The 14,744-nt window shown below is 41.0% G+C and overlaps 1 protein-coding gene across 1 annotated transcript in view; it reads left to right on the top strand.

Annotated features, from left to right (window-relative positions):
* LOC109901019 (TBC1 domain family member 2A) overlaps nucleotides 1–13,917 on the top strand; it is a 75,928-nt gene extending 62,011 nt beyond the window's left edge. Inside the window, exon 14 of the mRNA XM_031837575.1 lies at nucleotides 13,460–13,917. Within this exon, the coding sequence (XP_031693435.1) occupies nucleotides 13,460–13,529 (70 nt within the window). The 3' untranslated portion in view covers nucleotides 13,530–13,917. The remainder of the gene's footprint in view (nucleotides 1–13,459) is intronic.
* Nucleotides 13,918–14,744: the final 827 nt, after the last annotated feature.

Raw genomic sequence — 14,744 nt, 5'->3', positions numbered from 1 at the left:
CCGACCGAGGCATGGAACCCTGACAAGCCGGCTGAAGCGTGGGAGCCTGACCAACTGGCTGAGGCATGACGTGGGGTACGAACCTGCCGAGCCAACCGAGGCAAGGAAACCTCTCGAGCCAGCATGAAGCACCCCCAGTTCCTTCGGCAGCAGCACCTGGACCCTACGTCACCAACCAAAACAAAAAACTAATGCTGAAGGTTGATGCGTGTAACGAAGGTGACAGGTGTGCGCAATGAAGGGCCACCTGGCACCTTCGAGCGCCAGAGAGGGGGAGCGGGAGCAGGCGTGACAATTATGGTTAAACTCAAATGTACTAATTGAATTTTAAAAATCATAAATAGGACTGGTGGAGTTATTTCATACATGCAGCTAACATTAATATATGGAAATGTCTGCCCCACCCAAAATTACAACCAACTAATTGCAGCATTACTGCAAAAATGGAAGAGGCAACTTGTCTGTCAGCCCTGCATTAGACCAAAATTGGTTAAAGATAATTGTGATGAATAAAAAAGTATACCAGTTTCATTTAATTAAGGATAAAACAATTGACAGCTGGGGCATATAGATAGCTAAATAGTTGGGAAGAGATTTTTGATGTACCGATTTCATGGCACATGGTTAATGTACTGATACACAAAACTTTGAGTTTTTCAATTTAAACGATTATACAAAATCTTGCAACCAATAGAATGTTATATACATATATGGGGGGATATAACCTTCCCAGCTCTGCAGATTTTGCTGTGAAGAGACAGAATCATTAGATAATTTGTTTTGGCACTGTCCATATGTAGCTTGTTTTTGGTCACAGGTTCAAGATTGACTGAAGACTTGGAACATTTACCTGGAGCTAAATCTGCAAATAGAACTGCTGGGTGATTTGAAAAGTCCTAGTCAATCGATCAATAATAATCTTAGTAAAAATATTTATCTTTAATTTACAATCTTTAGAAACTATGAGAATAGAAAGGTTCAGAACTTTTCTGAAACGTCACAGCACAGATGAAAAATATATGTCAAACTAATTTCCAATATGGATGGTTCAGAGATAGATGGGAGGGGTTGGGTGGAGCTGAAGGGTGGGACTAAAAATAACAACATAACTAATGTAAAATATACTGTGTCCGTAATATATAAATAGGTTCAGAACAGCACACTGTCAAACAGTATTCAGACCTCTTTACTTTTCCCCGTCAAAAATACGTTAGCGTTATTTTAAAATGTATTCCCCCCAAAATTTCCCTCATCAATCTACACACAATACACCATAATGACAATGCTAAAACAGGTTTTTAGAAAATGTTGCTAATTTATTAAAATAAATAATTGAAATACCTTATTACCTTAAGATCCCCAAGAAAACAGTTGCCTCCATTCTTAAATGGAAGTAGTTTGGAACGACCAAGACTCATCCTAGAGCTGGCCGCCCGGCCAAACTGAGCAATTGGGGAGAAGGGTCTTGGTCAGGGAGGTGACCAAGAACCCGATGGTCACTCTGTGGAGATGGGAGAAACTTCCAGAAGCGCAACCATCTCTCTCCAGCATTCCACCAATCAGGCCTTTATGGTAGAGTGGCCAGTCGGAAGCCAGTCCTCAGTAAAAGGCACATGACAGCCCACTTGGAGTTTGCCAAAAGGCACCTAAAGATTCTCTGTTCTGATGAAACCAAGATTGAACTCTTTGGCCTGAATGCGAAGCGTCTCATCTAGAGGAAACATGGCACCATCCCTAAGGTGAAGCATGATGGGGGCAGCATCATGCTGTGGGGAGGACTTTCAGCAGAATGAACTGGATTTTTATTTAACTAGGCAAGTCATTTAAGAACAAATTCTTATTTACAATGACGGCCTACCAGGGAACAGTGGGTTCAGGGTCAGAACGACAGATTATTACCTAGTCAGCTCTGGGATTAGATCCAGCAACCTTTCGGTTACTGACCCAACGCTCTAACCAGTAGGCTACCTGCAGCCCCACTGTTCCCCGGAAGGCCGTTATTGTAAATAAGAATTTGTTCTTAACGGACTTGCCAGGATTGAGGGAAAGATGAACTGAGCAAAGTACAGAGAGATCCTTGATGAAAACCTGCTCCAGAGCACTCAGGACCTCAGACGAGGGTGAAGGTTCACCTTCCAACAGGACAATGACCCTAAGCACACAGCCAACACAATGCAGGAGTGGGTTCGGAACAAGTCTCTGAATGACCTTGAGTGGCCCCACCAGAGCCCAGAATTGAGTCCAATCGAACATCTCTGGAGAGACCTGAAAATAGCTGTGTAACAAAGCTCCCCATGCAACCTGACAGAACTTGAGAGGATCAGCAGAGAAGAATGGGAGAAACTCCCCAAATACAGGTGTGTCAAGCTTGTAGCATCATGCCCAAGAAGACTCAAGGCTGTAATCGCTTCAACAAAATACTGAGAAGAGGGTCTAAATACCTAAATAGTTGAAGTCGGAAGTTTACATACACCTTAGCCAATTACATTTAAACACAGTTTTTCACAATTCCTGACATTTAATCCTTGTAAAAATTCCCTGTCAGTTAGGATCATCACTTTATTTTAAGAATGTGAAATGTCAGAATAATAGTAGAGAGAATGATTTATTTCAGCTTTTATTTCTTTCCTCACATTCCCAGTGAGTCAGAAATTTACATACACTCAATTAGTATTTAGTAGCAATGCCTTCACATGTTTTTACTTCGGTCAAACGTTTTGGGTAGCCATCCACAATAAGTTGTGGGAATTTTGGCCCATTCCTCCTGACAGAGCTGGTGTAACTGTGTCAGGTTCATAGGCCTCCTTGCTCGCACACGCTTCTTCAGTTCTGCCCACAAATGTTCTATAGGATTGAGGTCAGGGCTTTGTGATGGCCACTCCAATAACTTGACTTTGTCGTCCTTAAGCCATTTTGCCACAACTTTGGAAGCATGCTTGGGGTCATTGTCCATTTTGGAAGACCCATTTGCTACCAAGCTTTAACTTCCTGACTGATGTCTTGCTTCAATATATCCACATAATTTTCCTTCTCATAATGCCATCTATTTTGTGAAGTCCCTCCTGCAGCAAAGCACCCCAACAACATGATGCTGCCACCCCTGTGCTCCAAGGTTGGGATGGTGTTCTTCGGCTTGCAAGCCTCCCCCTTTTTCCTCCAAACATAACGATGGTCCTTATGGCCAAACAGTCCTATTTTTGTTTCAGACCAGAGGACATTTCTCCAAAAAGTACCATCTTTGTCCCCATTTGCAGTTGCAAACCATAGTCTGACTTTTTTTATAGAGGTTTTGTAGCAGTGGCTTCTTCCTTGCTGAGTGGCCTTTCAGGTTATGTCGATATAGGACTCATTTTGGTGTGGATATTGTCACGATCGTCGTAAAGAGGAGACCAAGGCGCAGCGTGATATGAATACATGTTCTATATTTAATGAAGAAAGAACACTAAAACAAACTTACAAAACAACAAACGAACGTGACGCTCTATATAAACAGTGCAGACACAGGCAACTAGACATAGGCAATAACCCACAAAATACCCAAAGCAGATGGCTGCCTAAATATGGTTCCCAATCAGAGACGATACACACCTGCCTCTAATTGAGAACCAATGTAGGCAACCATAGACATACAGTATAAAAACACCTAGATAGTAAACAACCCCAAAAACCTACAAAACCCCTAGACAGTACAAAAAACACATACATCACACATGTCACATGTCACACCCTGACCTAACCAAAACAATAAAGAAAACAAAGAATACTCAGGTCAGGGCGTGACAGATATAGATACTTTTGTGCATGTTTCCTTCAGCATCTTCACAAGGTCCTTTGCTGTTGTTCTGGGATTGATTTGCACTTTTCGCACCAAAATACATTCATTCACAGGAGACCGAACAGGTCTCCTTCCTGAGCAGTATGACGGCTGCGTGGTCCCATGGTGTTTACACTTGTGTACTATTGTTTGCACAGATGGTACTTTCAGGCGTTTGGAAATTGCTCCCAAGGATGAACCAGACTTGTGGAGGTCTACAATTTCTTTCAGAGGTATTGGCTGATTTATTTTGATTTCCCCATGATGTCAAGCAAAGAGGCACTGAGTTTGATGGTAGGTCTTGAAATACATCCACAGGTACACCTCCAATTGACTCAAATTATGTCAATTAGCCTATCAGAAGCTTCTAAAGCCATGACATCATCACAGCTGTTTATAGGCACAGTCAACTTAGTGTATATAAACTTCTGACCCACTGGAATTGTGATACAGTGAATTATAAGTGAAACAATCTTTCTGTAAACAATTGTTGTAAAAATTACTTTTGTCATGCACAAAGTAGATGTCCTAACCGACTTGCCAGAACTATAGTTTTTCAACAAGAAATGTGTGGAGTGGTTGAAAAACTAGTTTTAATGACTCCAACCTAAGTGTATGTAACTTCCTACTTCAACTGTATGTAAATGTGATCTTTAAAAAAAAATTTTTTTATTCATTTGCAAAATTTTCTGAAAACCAGTTTTTGCTCCCGAGTGGCTCATCGATCTAAGGCACATAATTAATCTCAGTGCAAGAGGCGTCACTATAGTACCTGGTTCAAATCCAGTTTGTATCACATCCGGCCGTGATTGGGAGTCCCATAGGGAGGCACACAATCATTGTAATTAAGAATTTGATCTTAACTGACTTGCGAAGTTAACCTCTCTGGGATATGGCCAAAAGCCAGGGAAAATGCAGAGCGCCAAATTCAAATAAATTACTATAAAAATCGAACTTTCATTAAATCACACATGCAAGATAGCAAATTAAAGCTACACTTGTTGTGAATCCAGCCAACATGTCAGATTTCAAAAAGTCTTTTTGGCAAAAGCAAACGATGCTATTATCTGAGGATAGCACCATAGTAAACAAAGAGAGAAAAGTATTTTTCAACCCTGCAGACGCGACACAAAACGCAGAAATAAATTATAATTCATGTCTTACCTTTAACCGAGCTTCTTTTGTTGGCACTTCAATATGTCACATAAACATCACAAATGGTCCTTTTGTTCAATTAATTCTGTCGATATATATCCAAAATGTCCATTTAATTTGGCACGTTTGATCCAGAAAAACACCGGTTCCAACTTGCTCAACGTGACTACAAAATATCAAATCAAATGTTATTTGTCACATACACATGGTTAGCAGATGTTCATGCGAGTGTAGCGAAATGCTTGTGCTTCTAGTTCCGACAATGCAGTAATAACCAAGAGGTTATCTCAAAGGTTACCTGTAAACTTTGCCAAAACATTTCAAACTACTTTTGTAATACAACTTTAGGTATTTTCTTTTTACGTAAATAATCAATCAAATTGAAGACGGGATGATCTGTGTTCAATACAGGAAGAAAACAAACTGAAGCATGCTTTCTGGTCACACGCCTCTATCTAACAGTACACTTCAAGTGACCCTCGTTCAAGATGGCCGTACTTCTTCATTACACAAAGGAATAACCTCAACCAATTTCTAAAAACTGTTGATATCCAGTGGAAGTGATAGGAACTGCAAGAAGGTCCCTTAGAAATCTGGATTCCAAATGAAAACCCATTGAAAAGAGAGTGACCTCAAAAAAAAAATTCTGAATGGTTTGTCCTCGCAAAATAAGTTCTGTTATACCCACAGACATGATTCAAACAGCTTTAGAAACCTCAGTGTTTTCGATCCAAATCTACTAATAATATGCATATCTTAAGTTCTGGGGATGAGTAGCAGGCAGTTGAATTTGGGCATATATTTTATCCGGACGTGAAAATGCCCCCTGTCACCAAGAAGTTAAATAAAGGTTAAATCAATTTTAGAATAAGTCTGTAACCTAACAAAATGTGGAAAAAGTCAAGGGGTCTGAAAACTTCCCAAGACACTGTATCACAGTCTGATACCCCTAGAGTCAATGTCCACTCCCCTGCGGAAATCGAATTAGTATTAAAAAAATCCCCATAAAAAAGCATCTGTTTAAGATAGAGATATTTGAATGGTCTGTGTCTCAATTACAGGAGGTTGGTGGCACCTTAATTGGGGAGAACTGATAGAGCTCTTTTGAGGTGGACAAGTTCATCCAGACTACATTTTACATATCCTTTATTATTGAGTCCACCTTTCATTTATTTTGAATGTATTTCATGATATTGGACAGTACCGGTCAAAAGTTTTAGAACACCTACTCATTCAAGGTTTTTATTTTATTTTTTACTATTTTCTACAATGTAGAATAATAGTGAAGACATCAAAACTATGAAATGACACATATGGATACATGTAGAAACCAAATAAGTGTTAAACAAATCAAGGTCATCTGATGCAGCACTCCACCACTCTCCTTCTTTGTAAAATAGCCCTTACACAGCCTGGGGGTGTATATTGGGTCTTTGTCCTGTTGAAAAACAAATGATAGTCCCACTAAAGCCCAAACCAGATGGGATGGGGTATCGCTGCATAATGCTGTGGAAGCCATGCTGGTTAAGTGTGCCTTGAATTCTAAATAAATCACAGACAGTGTCACCAGCAAAACAACCCCACACCATAACACCACCACCTCCATGCATTACGGTGGGAAATACACAAGCAGAGATCATCCGATCATCCAAAGACACGGCGGGTGAAACCAAAAATCTCCAATTTGGACTCCAGACCAAAGGACACATTTCCACCTGTCTAACGTCCATTTCTCTTGTTTCTTGGCCCAAGCAAGTCTCTTCTTATTGGTGTCCTTTAGTAGTGGTTTCTTTGCAGAAATTCGACAATGAAGGCCTGATTCACAGTCTCCTCTGAACAGTGTATGTTGAGATGTGTCTGATACTTGAACTGTGTGAAGCATTTATTTGGGCTGCAATTTCTGAGGCTGGTAACTCTAATGAACTTAACCTCTGCAGCTGAGGTAACTCTGGGTCTTCCATTCCTGTGGCGGTCCTCATGAGAGCCAGTGTAATCATAGTGCTTGATGGTTTTTGCGACTGCACTTGAAGAAATGTTCAAAGTTCTTGACATTTTACGGATTGACTGACCTTCATGTCGTAAAGTAATGATGAACTGTCATTTCTCTTTGCTTATTTGAGCTGTTCTTGCCATAATATGAACTTGGTCTTTTACCAAATAGGGCTATCTTCTGTATACCAACCCTACCTTGTGTTGGTAAAATAGGGGAATAGCTTTAAAACACTGAAGTGCATTTTGTGTAAGATAATAAGGTAACTTTTGGTTTTGATGCAATTGTGTGTGACTGTAGCTGAACTGTGAGCCACGCTCTTTTTGCTCCGTTAGCTCTCTATTTTATTTTGTCATTCGGAACACCATAATGATGTACAATTTGTAATAAAAGTTAACTACTTCAGTGAAATTCCAGACTAACTCGTCATTAGCAGTGGATAAGATCCCCAAATGTGAGAATTACCCCAGAACATCCGTAAGTTGCTCTGGCCATGGAGCTAGCAAGTGAAGGCTCCTCTGAGCCGCCCCGACTACAATCTGGAGGACAGCCAGGAAAGGTAACATTGGGGATTAATCTGGGATTTATCCTGACTGCATCGGTGAGTTATTTACATTCTTCCGGAATATCCTTTGATATTTTTTCAAAATGAAAAAAAAAATTCAATTTGACTTTCACGAGACAACGGCTAATAAAGTTAATCATCATTGTCTGAGTGGTGGCTGATGTTCTAGCTAAAGTTGTAAAATGGTGACTTCACACAGGAAATTTGTTATTACAGCGACTGATGAAAGGCAATCACAAATCTCATTTGCCGACTGGATGAGCGAATGATGTTGCAAATGCTAACAGTAACTGTATGCCAAGTTCAGATGTAGCTAATATGCAGCTCACCACAGCTAATATGGCTGACTCGTGCTGTGAGTCAAAGACGTCAGCTAAACAGCCAAGGAGAGAAACGAATCCATTCAAGTCTCATGTGAAAAACAGAATTGGGGGTGACAGTGGAATCGAATCACAGCTAAGTCAGAACCAAAACTATGCCAGCTGGCATGATAGATGCTCACCTAAAAATGCTATCTCTGGAAATGTGTTTCAGCCAATTACTGAAATGCTGTATACTCGATGCACTAACCCTTTCAACTCTGCCAACCATATACTCTATGCAGCGAGTACCCCGTAGATGCTGTTTACTCCCATTACCCACACAGGATGCCAGCAGCTCTGCCCTCCTCTCCAGTCATGCCTCCTGTGGAAAACGACCGCTCAAAGTCGCAGGACAGCCATGGATGTATCCGTAGTGATGCTCTGCACACTGAAGGTAATGAAGAAAACAGTCTCGCCCCAAGTGAGCAAGATCCAGTTTACGTGGTAGGCAGCCCAGGCGTGTACATTAAGATATCTGATCTGACAGTGAAGACGAATAAACTACTCAGAAGGAGCAGTCACGGGCATGCCTTGATTTCGGGAGCCAGAGGACTGTGCTGTTTGATGAACAGGTGCCCTACTTCAACGCAAAGAACAGACCAAAGGTGCATGTCATAAGAATAGCACGCACAGCCATTCTCTAATCAGGGTATGAGTACATTGTGCCCGGGAACGCACACTTCCGTGAACCTGTCAGAGGCAACGTGGTACTAAACCCAACTAAATGATTAATTGAAAAGGTTTGTGGTTGACGAACAGACCAATAATCAAATCCCCAATCAGGCTCTACAACTGAGTCAGTGAAAGTAAAAAAGGGCAGTATATCAAATCAAATTTGATTGGTCACATACACATGGTTAGCAGATGTTAATGCGATTGTAGCGAAATGCTTGTGCTTCTAGTTCTGACCGTGCAATATCTAACAATTTCACAACAACTACCTTATACACACAAAGGAATGAATAAGAATATGTACAGAGGGGCAAAAAAGTATTTAGCCAGCCACCAATTGTGCAAGTTCTCCCACTTAAAAAGATGAGAGAGGCCTGTAATTTTCATCATAGGTACACTTCAACTATGACAGACAAAATGAGAAAAGAAAATCCAGAAAATCACGTTGTAGGATTTTTTATGAATTTATTTGCAAATTATGGTAGAAAATAAGTATTTGGTCACCTACAAACAAGTAAGATTTCTGGCTCTCACAGACCTGTAACTTCTTTAACTTCTTCGAGATTAATTTAATTTTTGGATAAAAAACGTTCCCGTTTTAAACAAGATATTTTGTCACGAAAAGATGCTTGACTATGCATGTAATTGACAGCTTTGGAAATAAAAAACTCTGATGTTTCCAAAACTGCAATTATATTATCTGTGAGTGCCCCAGAACTAATGCTACAGGCGAAACCAAGATGAAATTTCATACAGGAAATGGTCCAGATTTTGAATGCGCTGTGTTCCAATGTCTCCTTATATGGCTGTGAATGCGCCAGGAATGAGCCTGCACTTTCTGTCATTTCCCCAAGGTGTCTGCAGCATTGTGACGTATTTGTAGGCATATCATTGGAAGATTGACCATAAGAGACTACATTTACCAGGTGTCCGCCCGGTGTCCGTCCTCCGTCGAAATTATTGCGTAATCTCCAGCTCCATGTGCGTTTCCATTTTCTTCAGAGGAGAAAGTCAACTGCCACGAATGATTTATCATCGATAGATATGTGAAAAACACCTTGAGGATTGATTCTAAACAACGTTTGCCATGTTTCTGTCGATATTATAGTTAATTTGGAAAAAAGTTTGCGTTGTAATGACTTCATTTTCGGGGTTTTTTTCTTACCCAAACGCGATGAACAAAACGGAGCGATTTGTCCTAAACAAATAATATTTTTGGAAAAACTGAACATTTGCTATCTAACTGAGAGTCTCCTCATTGAAAACATCTGAAGTTCTTCAAAGGTAAATGATTTTATTTGAATGCTTTTCTTGTTTTTGTGAAAATGTTGCATGCTGAATGCTAGGCTTAATGCTATGCTAGCTATCAATACTCTTACACAAATGCTTGTTTAGCTATGGTTCAAAAGCATATTTTGAAAATCTGAGATGACAGTGTTGTTAACAAAAGGCTAAGCTTGAGCAAATATATTTATTTCATTTCATTTGCGATTTTCATGAATAGTTAACGTTGCGTTATGGTAATGAGCTTTTGAGGCTATAAATAGGATCCTGGATACGGGATTTCTCGTTGCAACAGGTTAAGAGGCTCCTGTCCTCCACTCATTACATGTATTAATGGCACCTGTTTGAACTTGATACATGTATTACATCCAATTTTTTTATTATTAAAGTGGCTAGATTAGAGTCAGTATGTTGGCAGCAGCCACTCAATGTTAGTGATGGCTGTTTAACAGTCTGATAGCCAAGAGATAGAAGCTGTTTTTCAGTCTTTCGGTCCCAGCTTTGATGCACCTGTACTGACCTCGCCTTCTGGATGATAGCGAGGTGAACAGGAAGTGGCTCAAAGAACGCACCCTTGTGGGGCCCCAGTGTTGAGGATCAGCGGGGTGGAGATGTTGTTTCCTACCCTCACCACCTGGGGGCGGCCCGTCAGAAAGTCCAGGACCCAGTTGCACAGGATGGGGTCGAGACCCAGGGTCTCACACTTAATGACGAGTTTGGAGGGACTATGGCGTTAAATGCTGAGCTCTAATCGATGAACAGCATTCTTACATAGCTACTCCCCTTGTCCAGATGGGTTAGGGCAGTGTGCAGTGTGATTGCGAGTTGCTTCGTCTGTGGACCTATTGGGGCAGTAAGCAAATTGGAGTGGGTCTAGGGCAGTGCTTCTCAATTATTTTCTGTTACGCCCCCCCCCCCCCAGGAAGAAGTGAACATTTCGCGCCCCCCAACTCTCCGCCACTCCTGTAAATAGTATAATTTGTCTATAAAATTGTTAAAAGTACACCTCTGCATAACATTGTATCTTTATTAACATTAAAGAAAACAAAAAAACAATAAAGAAAGAAATAGATCAACTTACAACAAAGAATAACTTTATTAACTTTGTAAAAAACAAAGTGCATCAATTCGCCTGAAAAAAAATAAAATAAAGAAATATAATCAATTAATACATTCAAATTGATCAGCAACATTAACTGGTGGTACGCCACCTTATATGATGCTAACAGTGCTTGCTGGTTTACTGAAGTTGCGTTCACAAAGCGGGACGATTGTTGGCAATATTCGGCACGTTTTCGCTGAAAAAACTCAAGCGGCTTATCAGCGTGATTGGGGTGTAATATCTTTAAGTGACGCCTTAATTTATTTGGCTTCATGCTGTCCGCTGTCAACATTTTTAGACACAGTAAACACACCTACAAACCTTCCTCGTCTCCCACCATAGTCACAGTGAAGCCAAGTGCTACATACGCTTCGTCATATTTCCTCGTCTTAGCTTTCGGGAGACTTACGTTTGTCTCATTATCTCCGTCTCCCTCAGCCTTTCTTTTCATCCCTGTTAAATATTTTTCCATGGTGTCTCTTAAGGGTTTGTTATCTGCACTTCATATCTCCTGCTGTGTGTTCTTATTCGGTGCAAAAAACTCTACTCCCTGCGGCAAAAAAAAGCATGTTCCCTGGGATCACCCCCCCCTGGCATGGCTCCGAGCCCCCCCAGGGGGCTATTTGAGAAGGACTGGTCTAGGGTGTCAGGTAGGGTGGAGGTGATATGATCCTCTCAAAGCACTTCATGATGATGGAAGTGAGTGCTACGGGGCGATAGTCATTTAGCCCAGTTACCTTAGCCTTCTTGAAGCATGTGGGAACAGCAGACTGGGATACGGATTGATTGAATATGTCCGTAAACACACCAGCCAGCTGGGTCTGCGCATGCTCTGAGGACGCAGCTATGGATGCCGTCTGGGCCGGCGGCCTTGCGAGGGTTAACATGTTTAAATGTTTTACTCACGTTGGCTGCAGTGAAGGAGAGCCCACAGGTTTTGGAAGCGGGCTGTGTCAGTGGCACTGTATTGTCCTCAAAGCGAGCAAAGAAGTTGTTTACTTTGTCTGGGAGCACGACGTCGGTGTCCGCGACGGGAATGGTTTTCTTTTTGCAATCCGTGATTGACTGTAGACCCTGCAACATATGTCTCGTGTCTGAGCCGTTGAATTACGACTCTACTTTGTCTCTATACTGATGCTTAGCTTGTCTGATTGCCTTGCGGAGGGAATAGCTACACTCTTTGTATTCGGTTATGTTGTTTTCGGTCGCCTTGCCATGATTAAAAGCATTGGGTTCGCGCTTTCAGTTCTGTGCTAATGCTGCCATCAAAATAAACTCACTCACCAAATCAGCGTATACATCAATGTCTGAGGCTATCCGGAACATATCCCAGTCCACGTGATCGAAACAATCTTGAAGCGTGGAATCAGATTGGTCGGACCAGCGTTGAACAGACCTGAGCACGGGAGTTTCCCGTTTTAGTTTCTGTCTATAGGCTGGGAGATCGTGGTCAGATTTGCCGAAAGGAGGGCGAGGGAGGGTTTTGTATGCATCGTGGAAGTTAGAGTAACAATGATCCAGAAATGCTGCCAGCCCGGGTTGCGCATTTGATATGCTGATAAAATTTAGGGAGCTTTGTTTTCAGATTAGCTTCGTTAAAATCCCCAGCTACAATAAATGCAGCCTCAGGATATGTGGTTTCCAGTTTGCATAGAGTCCAATGAAGTTCTTTCAGGGCCGTCGAGGGGGCTGCTTGGGGGGGGATATACACGGCTGTGATTATGATCAACGATAATTCTCTTGGTAGATAATGCGGCCGGCATTTGATTGTAAGGAATTCTAGGTCAGGTGAACAAAATGACTTGAGTTCCTGTATGTTGTTATGATCACACCACGACTCGTTAATCATAAGGCATATGAGAAGACCACGCTCCGTCTGCCCCTTTTGCGGCGCCTTTGTTTTGGGTCGCCTACTGGGATCCGATCCATTGTTCTGGGTGGTGGTCCAAACAGAGGATCTGCTTCGGGAAAGTCGTATTCCCGGTCGTAATGTTGGTAAGTTGACATTGCTCTTATATCCAATAGTTCTTCCCGGCTGTATGTAATAAGACTTAAGATTTCCTGGGGTAACAGTGTAAGAAATAATACATAAAAAAAAAAAAAAATACTGCATCGTTTCCTAAGAACGCGAAGCGAGGCGACCATCTCTGCCGGATTCCTCCAGGCAGCAGATGTTTTAAGTACTGGAATTCTGGAATTCTGGAATTGGAATTCCATATATAATATATAAATATATGTGTGTTAAAAAATAAAAAAGAACAAAACACACTGAAGTAGTTGGGACTGTAAATTGTGACAGTTTTATATTCTATGCATTGAGACGTGGGCCATTTATGTTTTGGGAACTTTCTTCCCATAATTTTGTATGGGAAGAAAGCCAGGTATTTCTGTAAACGGAAAGTAACATTCTTGAAATAGAACAGTGTTAACCTTCTTACTTTTTCAGAAGAGATACTGGAACAACATAATGTACTGCTAGGTACTGGAACCACTGACTTGCCTTCCTTTTCTCTAGGTATCCTCCTCTTAAACCAACAGCCCTTGTATGGTGCTACCCACCGCTCCATGTGCTCTCGGGAAATTAGGGAAAATGGACTACTTGCTCCTTCAAGTGGAGTTATTACTGAACAGGACAAGTTCAGAGGTCTTTGTGGACTGAAAAGAAGAAGAGAAAATGTTAACTTTCAAGAAACCAAAGGGGTAACATATCTAATGTCCATGTAACTGAAATTAAAACCATTGGGTATTGTGCCTTTGTATGAGTGTTGGAGTGGTGTTAGATCTAATCACCATCCAGAGTGGGGGTAGTGTTGGTAAAGTAGGGTTATAGCTTTAAAACACTGAAGTGCATTATGGGTAACGTAGTACGGTAACTTTCGGTTTTGATGCAATTGTGACGGGGATGAAGCTGAACTGTGAGCCACGCTCTTTTTGCTCCATTAGACCACTATTTTATTTTGTCATTCGGACTACCTCAAATGATGTATAAGTTTTAATTAAAGTTAACTACTTCAGTGGAATTCCAGAGTAACTCATCATTAGCAGCTGATAAGATCCTCAAATGTGGGAATTACACCATAACATCTGGCCCTGGAGCAGGCAAGTGAAGGCTCCCCTGGGCTGTCCTGACTAGGGTCTGGAAGCGAGGCACACAACTGATTGGCTCAAACCCATTAAGGAAAGAAATTCCACAAATGAACTTTTAACAAGGCACACCTGTTATTGAAATGCATTCCAGGTGACTACCTCATGAAGCTGGTTGAGAGAATGCCAATTGTGTGCAAAGCTGTCATCAAGGCAAAGGGTGGCTACTTTGAAGATTTGTTTACTACATGATTCCTTATGTTTTATTTCATAGTTTTGATGACTTGACTATTATTCTTCAAGATAGAAAATAGTAAAAACACTTGAATGAGTAGGTGTCCAAACTTGACTGGTACTGTACATTTGACATATAATTTTGACAAACATGGTACTTTTATATACAGCAATCACATTACAATAATATATTACCTAACATAAGCACTTTAGTCCCACCCATCACCATAGACCACCCTCGGTTGGTTTCCATGTGCCATATACTTTTTAATTGTGCTGTAAATGTTTTACATACATTTTGAACCATTCTAATTGCACGAAAACATTTCCTACGAGTATTATTATTGACCGACTTGGCTTTCCAAATTGCCCACCACTGCTATTTGTAAGGTTCATTTTAAGGGAATGTTGTGATTTTCTAACTATTCCTGAACTTGTGATCAGAAACAAGCTACATAGGGGAATTACCAGAATAAATGATT

The sequence above is a fragment of the Oncorhynchus kisutch genome, linkage group LG12 (assembly GCF_002021735.2).
Source record: "Oncorhynchus kisutch isolate 150728-3 linkage group LG12, Okis_V2, whole genome shotgun sequence".
Classification (NCBI taxonomy): Eukaryota; Metazoa; Chordata; class Actinopteri; order Salmoniformes; family Salmonidae; genus Oncorhynchus; species Oncorhynchus kisutch.
Note: the sequence above shows the minus strand (reverse complement) of the source record. Positions and strands in the feature narration are given on the sequence as shown.